At 28.5% G+C, this 16,772-nt stretch overlaps 2 protein-coding genes across 2 annotated transcripts; both read left to right on the forward strand.

Annotated features, from left to right (window-relative positions):
- Positions 1-4,411: 4,411 nt before the first annotated feature.
- LOC111042029 lies at positions 4,412-6,568 on the forward strand. The gene is made up of 5 exons (XM_022326520.1): positions 4,412-4,604; positions 4,663-4,876; positions 5,395-5,747; positions 5,853-6,290; positions 6,378-6,568. Exons 1-5 carry the CDS (start codon positions 4,412-4,414, stop codon positions 6,566-6,568), a joined length of 1,389 nt encoding a protein of 462 aa, XP_022182212.1.
- An 81-nt stretch (positions 6,569-6,649) lies between these two features.
- Positions 6,650-9,419, forward strand: LOC111042030 (protein ANTAGONIST OF LIKE HETEROCHROMATIN PROTEIN 1-like). Its single transcript, XM_022326521.1, has 3 exons — positions 6,650-6,716; positions 7,760-8,096; positions 8,522-9,419. Exons 1-3 carry the CDS (start codon positions 6,650-6,652, stop codon positions 9,417-9,419), a joined length of 1,302 nt encoding a protein of 433 aa, XP_022182213.1.
- The last annotated feature ends 7,353 nt before the right edge of the window (positions 9,420-16,772 follow it).

The following is a 16,772-nucleotide window of genomic DNA, read 5'->3' on the forward strand; positions in this document are numbered from 1 at the left end:
AAAATCGATTTTAAATATCGATAAAAATCGTTAAAATTTTTTTAAAAAATCAAAATTAATATCGAAATCGTGAATGCTTGTAAATGATTTTCAAAATTTCTATTAAAATTGAAAAAAGTTAAAATCGATATTTTATATCAAAATCGAAATCATTACAATATAATCAAATCAATTTTAAATAAATTTAAAAAAAAAATCAAAAGTATACAAGCATACAGACATATCAGGTCTATTTATAATTAATATTTTTCATATGCACACTCAATGTTAAATTGGGTAATAACTTTGACTATACATATTGTATATCATGCACAATAGTGTGTATAGTAATAACTACTAATAATTAATGACTAATGTCTAATATTTTGTTTTCTGAGAATGGGATAATTACTTTAACTTGTTTGAAATGTTAAAGTAATAAAAAATAATATACAATCATAGTTCAAAAATTGAAAATAATTCACTAATATCAGTGATATCGAAATAATGTTATTTAAATTTTAAAATTAAACTTAATTTGAAATAAAAGAAAATTATATTTAAAATCGAAATCATAATATAATTAAATCGATATTCTGCATCAATATAAAAATCATAAAATCACAAAATCAATATATTATTTTTAAATCGAAATCGAAAAATATTAATATCGATAAGCAAAATTGAAATTAAAATCGAAAATTTTTGTTTCGATTTCAAGCCCTGGTAAAACCACATGATATATCTACATATATCTAAGCAATGTCCATATGCATTTGTCCAATTTTTAAACAAAAATTTTGCACTACTGTCCACACAAATATGTATTCAATGCAATGTTAACCAAAGTTATTCGTTGTATCATATAGAAATACGTAAAAGTGCATTACCTATACTAATGTAATGTGTGTTCAATACACTACTACTTGAAGTAATATTTTGATTTGATTTTATAACTATAGTTTGTTAATGAGTGTGATGCACGCATTTTGCTAGATTATGTATATGTTAATAATTTAAAGTAATATATATTACTCGAAAGCCACTGCAAATGGATTGATTCGCCGCAACAGTCTGTCTAAGTCTGCAAGCAAATTCTCCAATAGTGGTCGTTCACGTGGCTGTTGTGCCATGCGAATGTGATTTGCAGTCCCGGATTCAATAAAGTACAACTCACAATACCTTGGTTGCATTAGTTCATTTCTGACAACATCATTACTAATCCTACGATACACTTGCCCGTGAACGGAGAATACTCTTGGTCCCTGTCCAGGCAAACGTCTTGGGCTCAGAGCAGTAAGAAAGCCGCAAATGCCAGAGTGTTGTTGTACCGGCGTATTTCTTTCCGAAAGTGTTTTGCTACCTGCGAATCATCAACCAACAAACGAATTAATAACTCTGGTGGTGGACCCAAAACACGGTCTCCTGTAACAGCCATTTGACCATTATTGCAACACGTAGAAAAATGACCCGTTGAAGTACGCTCGCAGGAGAAATGGCGGGCACCACAGTGTGGGCAGACAACATTCAATGGTCCTATGTCATGCCGATCTGGAAGTTCGTGTTGAATACCAGCCGGACGGTCTCTCATGGGCGCACGTGCTCTCGGTACAACAGGAGGAATCGGTACGAACTGCAATTAAAATGCACAGTTATTAAGAATATAATGTTTTAATTGTTTATTTTGATTTTAATAAGATGTATTTACTAACTTCTTCATTAACGTCTGGTAGTAAAACGTCAAGTGCATCCCTGAATTCAAATTCTGCCTCTACGTCAGCAGGAAGTAAATCCACATACTCAATGTCATCTTGTACCACTTCCTCTGGTAGCATTTCTTCTTCAGCTAGGTGCATCATTACATCTTCCACTTGGACTTCGACTTCTATCTCCATCCCGTTGTTACCAGGGATTGCCACTTCTGCTTCCAGTTGACCACCTGGTGTCGCAATCTCAAGGAGTGGTTGAACTACCTACAGTATCAAAGGAAGTCCGTTGTAATGAGTGTATAATGACAATCTCAAATATTAACAGCTTAAATTTTCAACGTATGTGTTGTATGTGTTATTATTATGATGATATTTAACTGCATATCAATGACATGTGATTTAATAAGCATATAAAAATCAGCTCATCAATAGGAAGTGTAATAAGTACAACACCCAAGTAACAATTTTCAATGATACAGGTTGATAAATATTTAATTTTGATTAAATAGTTAATATTTAATTTTCAATATTCTTACATCAATAATTAAATATTTTAAAACTATTATTTATAGTGCAATATTTAGAATATATTTATAAAATATTATGTAAACAATATTCAAAATTCAACTATTAGTAAATATTTAACAATGATTAAATATAAATAAATATCAATGTTAGATAATAGTGTTTAATTAATATTTAAAAACCATATTCATTAAATATTAGTATTATACTATTATATATATTCAATAAATATTAATATTATAAATTTATACTTTTGCACATAGTTAGGTTTATTTTAATATCAGAAAAGGAAGAAGGTAGTGGTATATTTAAATTAACCAAGTTAATTATTATCTTCAGTTTAATCAACAATTATGATTTTTATATTATTAATCTATTCTGTGTTAATAATACTAATAGTTTACTAGTATACAACTGTATACTAATAAAGTAATAACTAATAAGTACCTAATAATATTGACTGTACTATAATTGGGCCAAGCATTTTAAATTTTATCTTGTACTCGTTTGCAAAATTAATAAATAAGTATAAATAGATCAATAGTATATTGTTTCTAATTTCTAATTTATATAATACAACTATATTATTATATGATAAAAATTATAAGAAAACCCACATCAATGTGCAGTGTGATATCATAAACATTATATTCTACAATATAACCAGTTCTTATATGCGTGTGTTCCTCGCGTTTATGTATACATATTTTGTTGTATGTTCCAATTCCAATATAATATACTTAATAGTTAATATTAATATTATATTATATCATATTTCTTAGTTATGAGTTTATGACTTACTAATATAATATATTATATAGTGTCATATAATGATTAGTGATATTGATATATAATAATATTATTATATTGGTCATTGCCGCAATAATGCCGTCTATCGGAATATCTACAATCTTCGACAATATCTAATATCTAATTATTATTTAAATATAATAATATGAAATCGCTCAAATCGGTATTTCCCGAATCCCGATAACCGGCGATCGACGACGACCATGCACTGCTGCCCGCAGGATTACGAATATGGAATAGCTGTATAATATACGAATTACGAATGTACGATAGCGATAGCCGAAAAATATATATATATTACAAGACTATGGAAAAAACCCGACAATAACGATATTCGATAACAATCTACTATTTTTATGCCAAGTATACGCATTAGAGCATTACGCCGTCTGTTCACTGTTGTAGTGTTGTCAATTGTCTATTTGTCTGTAGTCTGTACTCCGTAGAGATGGGACTTATCGTTCATTAAGGTGAACTAGTTCAGTCGTTCATCGTTCTCTAAATTGAACTAGTTCACTGAACTAGTTCATCGTTCATATATTTGACGATTCGTTCGTATGAATACGTCGCCGTATCAAAGAATCGTTCATGAACGAACTAGTTCAATAATTATTACTCCGTATCAACGAATCGTTCATGAACGATTAAGAAGGTACTAGCTCGTTCATAAACGAACTAGTTCAATTAATAATTATAACGACGATATTGTGATATTTTTTCATCAATTCACAAAATAATTAATAACGACACAATATTTGAATTATTTTGTTATCGTATGCACTTACAACTTAAAGATACTTACTGAAAACACTGTACATTATTTTTTTTTAAACTTTTACACATATTTCAATGGAATACCACCTCCTCAATCCCCATAATTGTGCCACTTAAATTTTTCCATTTTTTTGTTAGTTTTTCCCGACGTGTTAAAAAACAGTTGGGAAATTTGTTCCACAGACATGGTCTTGACTCAACTTCGATAATTAGTTTTTCAAAATCGAACATTTTTAAAAATTAAAATTAAAAAATTGACAAATCGAAAATACACCGCATGAGTCAACACCGCGTCGCGGTCGTGTGGCTTGGTCTATTTAAAACTAAACGGCCCGTACAAAAACCCAACGCACGCGGTGAAGACGCATATTACCGCATGTGGCAATAACATATCGTGTGGCCCGAGCCTAATAATATGTTTATATTTTGTGGAGGAATCTGCTTGTTAATTGTTTTCTTATATTAATTGGGGAGGGGATCAAAACATTTTTATTTAATTATAGGTTTTAAGTTAAAAGATTTTTACAATAGTTAGTAAATTGTTTCTGACTTGTAAACATATACCGTCGTTCTGAGCCAAATTGTTATATTTTTATTTTGTTAAACGTGTATATATGGCACCTCATCGGTCTAAAACAAGTGAAATTTGGAATCATTTCACCGAGTCTGCACACCAGAAGGCCAAATGCGGTTATTGTAGTGTTATCCTTAGTACTTCGGGAGGTTCGTTAAACAATTTAAAGCGACACTTGAAGTTGAAACATTGTACTATTCCGTTTAATTCAAGTGAAAGACGTCCTGTCGAAGGTTGGTTCATTCGTACTTTAAAATGTATCTTTTTTTAGCACAGAATTTTTTTTTTTAGAAATGACTGATGAATTATTTATGCCTGAACCGTCAGGATCAGGAACAACTTCAAATTCATCAGGAACTGAAATTATTCCAGGTCCATCCACGACAGAATCTTTTTCTCGTCCAAGACAGTCTGCAATATCATCATATTTTAATAAAACAAGACCATTAGATGTTAATCATCAAAAGAGAATTGATCAACAATTGACTAAAATGATTGTAAAAGGGTAAATATTCAATGATAATAATAATAATAACAATAACATTAATATAGAATATACAGAATACAGATACAATATACACCAAGGTCGTAATATATTTTATTTAAATAATATCTCTCTATCTTCATCATTTCAGTAATTAAATAAGAGTTTGTTTCTAATTACCTATTAGTTAATTTCTATAAATTCCTAATATTATAGAGTTTCTTTTTGCATATTCTGTACATTTTTTATATGAATAATTGTGATTGATTTTTAGTCTAAAATATAAAATATTTCATACATAATTAATTAGTAACAATTAACGAGAAATGAGAATTATGTAAAAATAATCCCCTTCTCTATACAATATATATATATATAGATATAGATATATTATATATTTTATAATATTTATCATATTTTATATATTAATATTATTTTGTTAAAAATTAATAAAATTAGCAATATTTTTTTTAGATATTATCCATTTAATATAGTGGAGGACCAAGAGTTTAAAAATTTTTAAAAATGTTAAATGGTAGCTACAACTTGCCTTCAAGGAAAACAGTATCTAACAGCATGATACCCCTTTTATATCAACAAACATACGAAAAAGTACAAGGTTACATGATGAATAGTTTTGCAGTATGTTTGACAACCGACGGTTGGACATCAATAAAAAATGAAAGCTACCTAGGAGTTACTGGTCACTTTATTAATGAAAATTCTTTACTTCAATCAGTATGTCTTGGCTGTGAGAATTTCAATGAGAGACATACAATTGAAAATCTTTCAGTATTTTTAAAAAATATAGTTTGTACATGGGGTATTCAGCACAAAATAGTAGCAGTTGTCAGTGATAATGCACCTAACATTGTAGGGGCCATAAAGGACAGTAATTTTCGACATATATCTTGCTTTGCACATAACGTCAATTTGGTAGTTCAAAAAGGATTAAAAAAAATTATTAACGTTCAAAAAAAAGTTAAATCAATTGTAGAACATTTTAAAAGAAGTTCGCACGCCCAATCCAAACTCCAGGATATACAAAAACAATTGGGCTTGTCACCGTTAAAATTGAAACAAGACGTAATTACCAGATGGAATAGCACTCATGATATGTTCAAACGAATATTAGAAATCAAAGATGCTGTAGTATCTACATTAGCTATTCTCCAATGTACTGTAGAAAATTTGACTGTAACAGAATGGGAAATTATTGAACATTCAACAGAAATTTTACAAATTTTTTCGGAAGTCACCAGAGAAATAAGCAGTGACCAATATGTAAGCATGTCCAAAACACTCATTTTTATTCGAGCAATGACAGACGCAATGCATAGTTTTAAAAATAATATAGCTTTACCAAATGATGTGAAACAATTGGTCTCAACATTATTAGATGAATTGAATTCAAGATTTTTAGGATATGAAGATAGTTAAATTGTTACTCAAGCAGCTCTGCTTGATCCACGATTTAAGAAAATTGCTTTTAGTGGTTATCATACAAGAAAATTGGATTTAGCGATTGAACACTTAAAAAGAAAATTCTGTCAAGTTTATTTGTCTGGTGCAGATAATGAAATTGCACCAGCTAATGAAAGTGCAACACCAAAATCATCATTATTATGGAAACATTTTGATGAAGAATATAAAAAGACAACTAGTACACTAAATCCAACAGCGGCTGGAATTATTGAATTGGACAGATACTGAAATGAACCTCTCATAAATAGGCATGAAGATCCATTACAATGGTGGGCCAAACACAAATAATTGTATCCACGTCTATTTATAATGGTGAAAAAACGATTATGTGTCCCAGCTACTTCTGTGCCATGTGAGAGGCTATTCAGTAAAGCAGGTATGGTAATTACAGAAAAAAGATAACGGTTACTGGCCTCAAAGTCATCACAGGTTTTATTTTTGAATCAAAACTTATAAAAATAAATGATTATTATTAAAGTGTTAGTTTTTAAAAGTTATAATTATTCTATTATTTTGAACTGTTTGGTACAATGGTACATATTGTTTTATTTTATTTTGTTGTACATTATTTTGATATTTGTTATTCAAAGTTTTTATTATTACCTTTTAATTTTGTTTTTATATAATAGATATTATGCATTATGTTGACATTCAAATAAGAATAAATATATTAATGTATTAAGTACCAGCTAGATAGCAAAATACCATTGACATATCATATAATTTTAATTTTTAATAGTTGATCGTTATTTTATTATTTTATACAGTAACAGTTATTTTATTTTGTTTTACATTATTTTGATATTTGTTATTCAAAGTTTTTATTATTACCTTATAATTTTGTTTTGACATTAAAATAAGTGTATAATGTATGTCTTTCACTAATGTACCTAGTAGAAAATAGTTATCAGTTATATAATTAAGTATAACTAAAATTAATTACTTGCAAACGAGCAAATTAATTTAAGTATCATCGACTATCATGACATGAATATTTTTCAATTTTTCGATAACACATAAACACTTTGTACATGTACATAAACACATAGTGTGTCTAGTGTGATAACACGGTGGTACATAATTACATAATACAGTTTAAACAGATGAAACACAAAAAAAAGTGAACACTAAAGGTACGTTTTCCTAGGAGCGCGTTTTTTGCGCCGCAGAAACCGATCACGTCGACGTGATAGCTGTATCTCGTCGGCGTGAGCGTAAAACGTATTACGCGGCGTAAAAGTGTTTTTCTATAAAATATAGTGGTGGCGCGTTGAACAATTCAGTTGACTACTGGAAGTGTGATCAGTGTGTAGTGTATTTGTAATAATTTATTAAGTAAATACAATATTACTAGTACAGTATTATTATTAATTATTATTATATTATTATAATTATTAATTAATAATTTTGCAATTGCAGTGAATCGTCTTAAAAGGAAGAAAAAACTAATTGCACTGCTTATTCTTCGACATTTAACAATCGATGACGAAGATGAAGAATATATGCTCCATGAACATTGGAATTTAAGAAAGAAAGTCAGTGAGATTTATAAAAAACGAGAAAACGAGGGAATTTTCAAAATGTTGATAAATAACCACCTTGTCGATGAAGAGCAACGATTTAAAAGTTATTTCCGAGTAACTCGTGAGATGTTTGCCTACATTTTGAACCTTGTAGAAGGGGATTTGACAACTGCCTCATACAACAGAGTAAAAACACCTATAACTGCTGCGGAAAAATTGGCTCTTACTCTTAGGTAAGTGATCTATGAAAAATGATAATTCATTTTATTTAAAAAATCTTGAAAATTATTTATTAAATCAGCTTACTCTCCATATAAAAAAATCATTAAGGTATATATATATGCATATAAATCGCTTTGTGCACTCAGTTCCTATAACAATCAAACACAAAGATACATATACACCTAGTTTTCTATTCTTTTTTTATATAATTTTTTTTTTCATATTGGCCATTATAAGGACCACTCTAATGTACAATGTACATAATACTCATTATATTTGTTATATACATTATTTTGTGAAAAAAACTAGTAATCCGCAAAAACCGAAAATGAATCCGCAAAATAACGTACCTATATAACAAAATTCAAAAAATAGCAAATGTTCATTCTGTAAAATGGTGCTGACTAATTCATATACATATAACTATTCGTTTCAGATTTCTAGCCACAGGAGAATCATTTAGATCGCTGGCATTTGGTTACCGCATCTCTCCTTCTGCTATAAGCACATTTGTACCCAAGGTTTTGGCTGCGATACAAAAACAACTTGTACCTATTTTTCTACCTTCACCAGACCAGATAAACTGGAACCAAAAGGCTGAAGAATTTAAGAAACGTTGGGATTTCCCTAATTGTGTTGCAGCCATTGACGGCAAACATGTGAGAATAGTGGCACCTTCTAAGTCGGGAAGTTTGTATTTCAACTTCAAAGGATTTTTTTCTATTGTACTTCTTGCAATGATTGATGCTAATTGCAAGTTTGTAGTTATTGATGTTGGTTCGTATGGAAAGGAGGGCGATGCAGGCATTTTTAATAAGTCGAAAATGGGGTTGTTGGTAAAAAACGAAACTATATTTCCGCCCTCGAAATTCCTCCCGCATTCTAACATCTTGCTACCTCACGTAATAGTTGGTGATGAAGCGTTCCGGTTAAGTGAGCATATAATGAAGCCATACTCTAAAGCACAGATGTTAGAAGATCCGCATAAAAGGAAGTTCAATTACCGACTGAGCAAAGCCAGAAGAGTATCTGAAAATGCTTTTGGAATTATGTGTGCGATTTTTAGAATTTTTTTCACTCCCATAAATCTGAAACCTGAAACTGTAGACTCGGTCATTGTAGTGTGCTGTTGCTTGCATAATATGCTCAGAGATGATTATATACATAGAAATCCCTCCCAACTGGTTAAATACCAAGACGTAGAAGATTTCCCTACACAAAATATGATTCCTTTAGCAGGTACAGGTGGTTTTACCAAGTCTGACGGATTTCAAGTGAGAAGTAGATTTACTGATTACTTCAGTACCCAGGATTTTACTAACCATGAAGATTGAATACTTAACTACAATAAAATTCATACTTTTAAATATAAATATAAATATAAGTGTAATAGTAGTAATATAAGTGGTATATATGTGGTGTATATATACTAGTATAGTACCTTAGTTTTTGAATGTTACAAATAGTGTAAAAATTAATATTAATAATAATATTAGGTAATTCTTTTCATATTATATAAATACTTTAATAATAAATACAAAACAAGACGTAATAATATACTTAATGTTTATTTTATCATATAAATATTGTTGTTATTGCATTATCGCAGACCACAGTCGTTTCTTGGAAAATATATTATATATAGATACAAGTGACAATCATTGCACACATGTAAAATATGACGACGGTCAGCAAAATATTATTGTATAATTTAAAACTATTTAGGTTATTTAATTATAGAATATAATATTATCGCCATAGTACAAAATATCTTTATTTATATGGATTATATGGAACAGGTTTCATTGCGACAACAGACTAAATATATGAATTGATAAAATTAAATTGTGTAAATTGAAAAGTAAAAACGAAATGAGGAAAAAATGAAGTTGTGTTTATGAATAAATATGCAATTATAATTCTAAAAAATCTACATATAAACATATTTTTTTACCTGTCCTGTTCAAAATTTTTCCAGCTTCCTCCCATATGAGATCTTTTTTTAATGTGTTTTTGAAATCCGGATGCTTCAAATCATATAATATTGTATGATTACTAACAAATGCAATCAACTGATCGTCATCGTCACCCGAAAAACGAACGCTCGGCCCAACACAACTACTTTTATGCATTTTATTATTTTGAAAAAACTTTAATATAATATAAAATAGCAAAATAGAAAACCACAATTTCTATAAAACGCTGCGCGCAACGCAATAGACTGCCTCTCTCGTCAGTCGGCGAATCGCGCCGAGCTTATTGCGCTGACACGCAACGTGTTGCGCTCTGTAGGAAAACAGTGTGATTAATTTCAAAAGAATAAGTGGATGACGTACTGCGGCACTGCGCTAAGCGTAATACGTTATACACGACGCAAAAAACGCGCTCCTAGGAAAACGTACCTTAATAATCCGAAGGTTTTCCGTTCTCACTACTCGTTCATCGTCCACAGTTAGTGTATAAGTTCATGATGTGAACGATATGAACGAAATGAACGATGAACGAGTCGTTCATCTAAACCGTGAACTAGTTCATATCGTTCACTTTAGTGAATAGTTCAATTGAACTAGGTCGTTCATGAACGACACATCTCTAGTACTCCGTGGATTCGGTTGTTTTATGTCTACTCATCTTGGTTATTCGTCATTCACCCATTTTTATGCCATTTCCGCGTCTGTACTCCGTTTAGTCCGCTGTATATGCATACCTAGTGTTCAAGCTATTCGTCATTCACCTGAAAGCGTTTCAACCTAACCTTGACAAACTTCGTCAATACGGACAATCCGGTAAGTACACATACATTTTATTAACTAATTATTTATAAGAAAAATTAAATAATTAATAAATTACGAAACATAGGTTATAAGTAGGTAATAGGCACCTATTGAGTATATTGACATATTTTTCTTCGATGTAAAATGAAATTTAGGTATTTTCCTTCAACATTTTTAAATCCATTTTTCGATAATGAAGTGTGCCATGTTCATCGTTGACGTATAAAGTTAATATAATATAGGTCTTGAATTATTATACTTAGGTATCTACCATTCTACCTAGTAAAAGTTGCAATTATTTAAAAACAATGATATTTTGTACGTGTTATTTTTTCCGTAATATTTTTGGTAATAATATGGACTATTACCTACTTATAGGTATTATTTATTTTATTGGTGATGGACAAATTGAATGTTTGATGATTTGGTCTCATATTGTGGTATCCCATAAGTATATTAATACCTAGGTACCCATTGAAATTAATTTCTTTATATTATAACATCTATTCTCATAAGATATTAATTTTAAAGAATCCTGAAAAATTGACTGAATGTGTAACTTATGTTCAACTCAACATAGTTTCTGCAATGCATTAAATCTTAAATATTAACAACATACATAAAAATTCTTTATAAATTGCAGAAGTCTTACACCTAATTGACATGACATTATTTAAATGGTACTTACCAGGTAGACTAATTTGTTGATAATATTTAATTTGTGTATTTTTGTTTTTTATTTTAGGTAATTGTAATTTTATAAATTTGTTATAAAATTTAAATCTAATTCAATTTATTTATATATTTTTGGTATCATAGTTTTAATCACAGAATATGAGCTTCACATGCCTACAGTAATGTTGTGTTAACTGCTTTTGCTGTTGCTGTTCATCTTATTATTTTGATTTTTTTTGTAAATTTAATTAGGTTCGTTAAAGTTAACTTCTTTTTTATTGTACCTATATTTTGTACACTGCTAAGTATTAATCTATTTTAGTTTATACCTATCTTATTTAAATTTAAATTATTAATTATTAAGTTGGTAAATTGTTATCTTTTAGTAACATTAATATTTTAATTGTTTTAAGTGTACCTAATCATCACTGTACCTAACTATAGTTGGCTTAGTTATTACCAAGGTTTTGTTTTTCACATTTCATTAAATTTCATTAGTTCAAAAATGTCGTTAAGCAAGTCTACCAAACGTAGGAAATGTTTAGAAGAATGTGAAGAACTAGGTTTAGCAATTGAAAGTAGCGAAATTAATGATGAACACTTTAATGTTACCAACCAGCCTAGCACCTCATATGAACATAAATCTGACCATAAAATATTAAATAATTGTGTAGGTGGTAAAAGTTATTCCACTAATTTTAGTACGGAAAGTAATCATAGTGACAGTGAAGGACTTGATCAAAATTTAACTGTGGACAAAGTGATAGATGACCGTCAAAATGACATTATTTTAGTACCTACATTTTCTTCTGATTCAGATAATGGTAATGAATGTTATAGTGAAAAGTTATTAACAAATATTAAATACTGGGCTATTGAGCATAAAATATCAAATCTAGCATTATCTAATTTGTTAAAAGTATTAAAGAATAATCATGACTGTTTTCATTACTTTCCATGTGATGCCCGTACATTATTAAAAACAAGCATGAGTAACAACCCCTTACAAATTCAAACCATGAGTCCTGGTATATTTCATTATTTTGGTTTAGCTAATGGCTTAAAAGCAACTATTGGTACAAATGTTTTTTCTGATGATACTATTATATTACATTTGGGAATAGATGGTTTGCCGCCTTTAACTAAGTCAACAAATAGTCAATTTTGGCCAATTCTATGTTGTATAAGGAATTTAAATTATACCCGACCTTGTTTATTTTTAGTAGGTCTTTATTGGGGCACAGAGAAGCCATCTGATAGTAATATTTATTTATCAGATTTGGTTAATGAGATAAAAGAATTAAGTTCTAGTGGAATTGATCTACCGTCGGGTAGAAAACAAATAAAATTGGAAGCAATTAGCTGTGACGCCCCAGCTAAAAGTTTTATTTTGAAAACCAAAGGGCACTCTGGTTTTTCATCTTGTTCTAGATGTAAAACTGTTGGAGTGTTCCTAGAAAGAAGAGTTTGTTTTCCCGATATATCTTTTAATAAACGCACCCACACTGAATTTATCAATCGCTCAGATGAAGACTACCAAATATCTGATAGTATTTCTGTTTTATCTCAAATTCCAGATATAGACATGGTGAATAGTTTTCCATTTGACTATATGCATTTGGTTTGTCTTGGGGTTGTGAAAAAAAATATTTTGTTATGGTTAGGTTCTATTAAAAACTCTCCATTGCCGGTTCGTATACCAAGTAAAAATGTGAAGTTAATAACAACCAGACTATTAAATCTTAAAATATCTATCACTTGTGATTTTGTCCGTATCCCAAGAGGTCTTAATGAAGTTTTGCGGTGGAAGGCCACAGAATTCAGGACATTTATTTTGTATACTGGTCCAGTAGTTCTCCAGTCTTTAATAAGTAAAGAATGTTATGAACATTTCATTTGTTTACATGTTTCTATAACTGTTCTATTAAGTCCTGCATATGAACATTTTTTACATTTTATTGATAAACTTTTGAGCTATTATGTACAAAAGTTTGGTGAGATTTATGGAGAAGAATTTTTATCACATAACATCCATGCACTTCTTCATCTTTGTGATGATTATTCTAAATTTGGACCGCTTGATAATTGTTCTTGTTTCCCATATGAGAATTTTATGCAAACATTAAAAAAAATGGTAAGAAGTAATGCTAAACCTCTGCAACAAGTAATAAAACGGTATGAAGAATTTATTTTGTTTGGTAAACTTGTCATAAATGATATTCAATGTACTCAAGATGTCTTTAAACATTTACACTTTGATGGTCCTTTGAGTAATGACTGTACATCTCCACAGTATACAATTGTTTGTAAAAAAAATTATATGATTAAAATAAAATCATCATCAGATTGCTTTATTGGATTTTATGATGATTACAAAAAACTTATTATTATGAAAGTAGTAAATATTTGTTATCATCCTGAAAGTAGTAAAAATGTATTTTTGGGCCACATTTTTAAAAATATAGAACCTTTCTACACTAAGCCAATTAATAGTTTGAAGTTAGGTATTGCTATTGTTTCAAATTTATCTAGTGGTTATAGTATATGTGACATCGATAGGATTAATTTAAAAAAGTACATGGTACTTAATAAAATTGCTTTTCCTGTATTACACTCCTCATATAAATAATTATTTGTACAAAAATTATACCTAATAATATGTTCAAAGATCAAACTGTATCTTTATAATATTATGTTTAACTTAAAATTAAAAAAAGTAATCTGTTTAGATAAATATTACTTAACTGCTATAATTATGTATGTTGCTACCAAATATATATATATTACAATATAATAAATGATATTCTAAGAAAAAACTATGTATTCATTATTATTTATTAATTTTATTTTAATAGAATTAACATGGACTCAACATTATATTCTGTTGTTTACTTTAATGATGATAACACCGTAGAATGTGTCCCTAAGAGCTGGATAAAAAACGGTACTTGTGCTTGGCCATCAAAACACATTAATGCTCGTAAAATTATTGAACAAAATTGTACACCTAACAAAAATGAATTTAACTTCTATAAAATAAGGGAACTGTGTTCTAACATAAGTAAGTTTGATTTTGTAATTTTCTCTTTAAAAAATATCTATGTTATCTATGATCTATCTAACTAATAGATAGCATTAAATAATGATTCAATACAACAAATAGGTAAATAATATATGTTTATAAATACAACAAAAAATGTATTTATTATTTGATTAATTGTTTTCATTTGTAATCTAAAAGTAATATTATATATTTTTAACCATATTTCACATTTAATTAATTCCCATAGAAACTCTAGCAGAAGCACAATTTAAAGCTAGAAAAGCACAATTTACTTCTGATTTATCAGATAATGATTATAGCAAGAAAAAAAAGCTTAAGAGAAAGATACCCAATTCTACAGAATGCCCTATATATTCTGGTATGTATGTTTCTTTAAATAAATTTCGTAATGTACAACAAAAATATTTAGAAAATTCTACAATATTAATTTTATACTTTGATATTGATATGTTGTAGAAAAACTAATAAATTATTTTAACCTAATTATATTTTTTATTTTTTGATTTAGATTCTGATAGTAATGACATGTTTATCATTCCAGACAATGAAAAAAAAAATAAAAATATTAAAGGTCAGTATTTAATATTTATAAAATAGTAATTTCTTATTATGCTAACAATTTAACTAATTCATATTTATTATTAAATTGAAATATATCAGAATCCAAGGTACCAAAATCATTAACTCTACAGTCACAAGAAATACAAAGAAAAGTGTGTTATGGTATGTAATAATAAATTACATAAAAACATAAATACTAATAAAATTATATCTTATTTGAAATATTAAGTTCTTATAATAATTATTTGAATTTATAGATAATATGGATCCAGTTGATCAGTGTATGTCCGAAAATCAGTTGTATTTGATGAATAGCCAATCTGAAATCATGAATAACTCATCTGAGCAGTTTAAATATCATGAATCATCAACCCCACCAATAAAAAAAAAAGGTATTATGAATACCTACTTACATTAATATAAATAAAATATTAGTTTGATTAATTAAATTTGTATGTTATGCTTTTAATTTTAAAAGGTAATAAAACATTAATTTCTGAAACTTATAATGAATTGCAAGGAAATTTGTTTGAGAAAGGTAGTGGATGGTCCCCTTCACCATTAAAAAAACAATGGTCTTCTTCTCCAAAACAAAGTCAAGGTATTATAAGTTTCTATTGTTATAAAAAATATCTGCTAACTATTTTAGATAAATTATTAAAACATTTGAAAATAATGAAAATTTTCATAGATAAAGTAATATGTGGAGTAATATGCTTTTTGCTTTTAGCTCTGACAGTGGATATATCTCATTCTAACTTGAATAAAGACCCACAAGTAATAATTAATACGTCTGATAAAGTGCAACGAAATTTGTTTGGAAAAAGTAGATCCTCTCCATCTCCTTTAAAAATTCAGTGGTCATCTCCAAAAAGGAAAAAAGGTATTTTAGTCTTAAATATCTTTTTATTTTAGATACTTATTTGTTTTAAAATTTAAAAATTTGAGTTTATTAGTATTCAACTAAATACACTAAAAAGTAATTTGCATCTGTTATAGTTAATATTTCAAACAATACGGTTTCAAATGAAAGTCTTGTAAAATCATCAACAAACAAAATTAAATCATTGAATTCACCAAATGAAGATTATATTACAAATGGTAACAAAAACCTCAATAAACTTAAAACATAGTTTTCAATATTTTTTTTTTTTTTATTATATTTAGATGTTGAATTTAAAAAACAAATATTGCGCAATATAATGTATTTAAAAGTTGAGTTAAAACATGTTGTAACAAACCAAAATGAGATGTTAGAAAAATTACAAACTATTGAAAAGGAACTACAGCAGGAAAGACCTCAGCAACTGCATACTAAAAATGTAGAGTTTAATAATTTTATGGCAGATTATCACTTACCAATAGATAATGAGGATGACTTGAATACCCTCGATGAAAAAACTTTAAACGATCAAGAATTTAAAAACAATCTGGTAAATAAAAATATATATTTATACTAGTAATATACCTACATTTTTAATAATTTTGCTCAATTTTTAGATAAAAGAACTATCGTGTACTGGTGGGAAAAACCTGAAATATGCTATAAAAAGAATTATGTCCAAATTGTTTTCGAACTCTTTTCTTTCGCAATATTCATTTTCCGGAAAGAA

The sequence above is a fragment of the Myzus persicae genome, unplaced genomic scaffold (genome assembly GCF_001856785.1).
Source record: "Myzus persicae strain clone G006 unplaced genomic scaffold, MPER_G0061.0, whole genome shotgun sequence".
Lineage (NCBI taxonomy): Eukaryota > Metazoa > Arthropoda > Insecta > Hemiptera > Aphididae > Myzus > Myzus persicae.

What these genes read in the sequence shown, in the direction of transcription:
- LOC111042029 (XM_022326520.1), top strand. Translation starts at nt 4,412, where the DNA reads ATGGCACCTCATCGGTCTAAAACAAGTGAAATTTGGAATCATTTCACC. An exon ending in TGTAGGGGCCATAAAGGACA is followed by an intron (nt 5,748 to 5,852) that starts GTAATTTTCGAC and finishes AATCAATTGTAG; the next exon opens with AACATTTTAAAAGAAGTTCG. An exon ending in ATTTTTAGGATATGAAGATA is followed by an intron (nt 6,291 to 6,377) that starts GTTAAATTGTTA and finishes AATTGGATTTAG; the next exon opens with CGATTGAACACTTAAAAAGA.
- LOC111042030 (XM_022326521.1), top strand. Translation starts at nt 6,650, where the DNA reads ATGGTGAAAAAACGATTATGTGTCCCAGCTACTTCTGTGCCATGTGAG. An exon ending in GAGGCTATTCAGTAAAGCAG is followed by an intron (nt 6,717 to 7,759) that starts GTATGGTAATTA and finishes TTGCAATTGCAG; the next exon opens with TGAATCGTCTTAAAAGGAAG. An exon ending in AAATTGGCTCTTACTCTTAG is followed by an intron (nt 8,097 to 8,521) that starts GTAAGTGATCTA and finishes TATTCGTTTCAG; the next exon opens with ATTTCTAGCCACAGGAGAAT.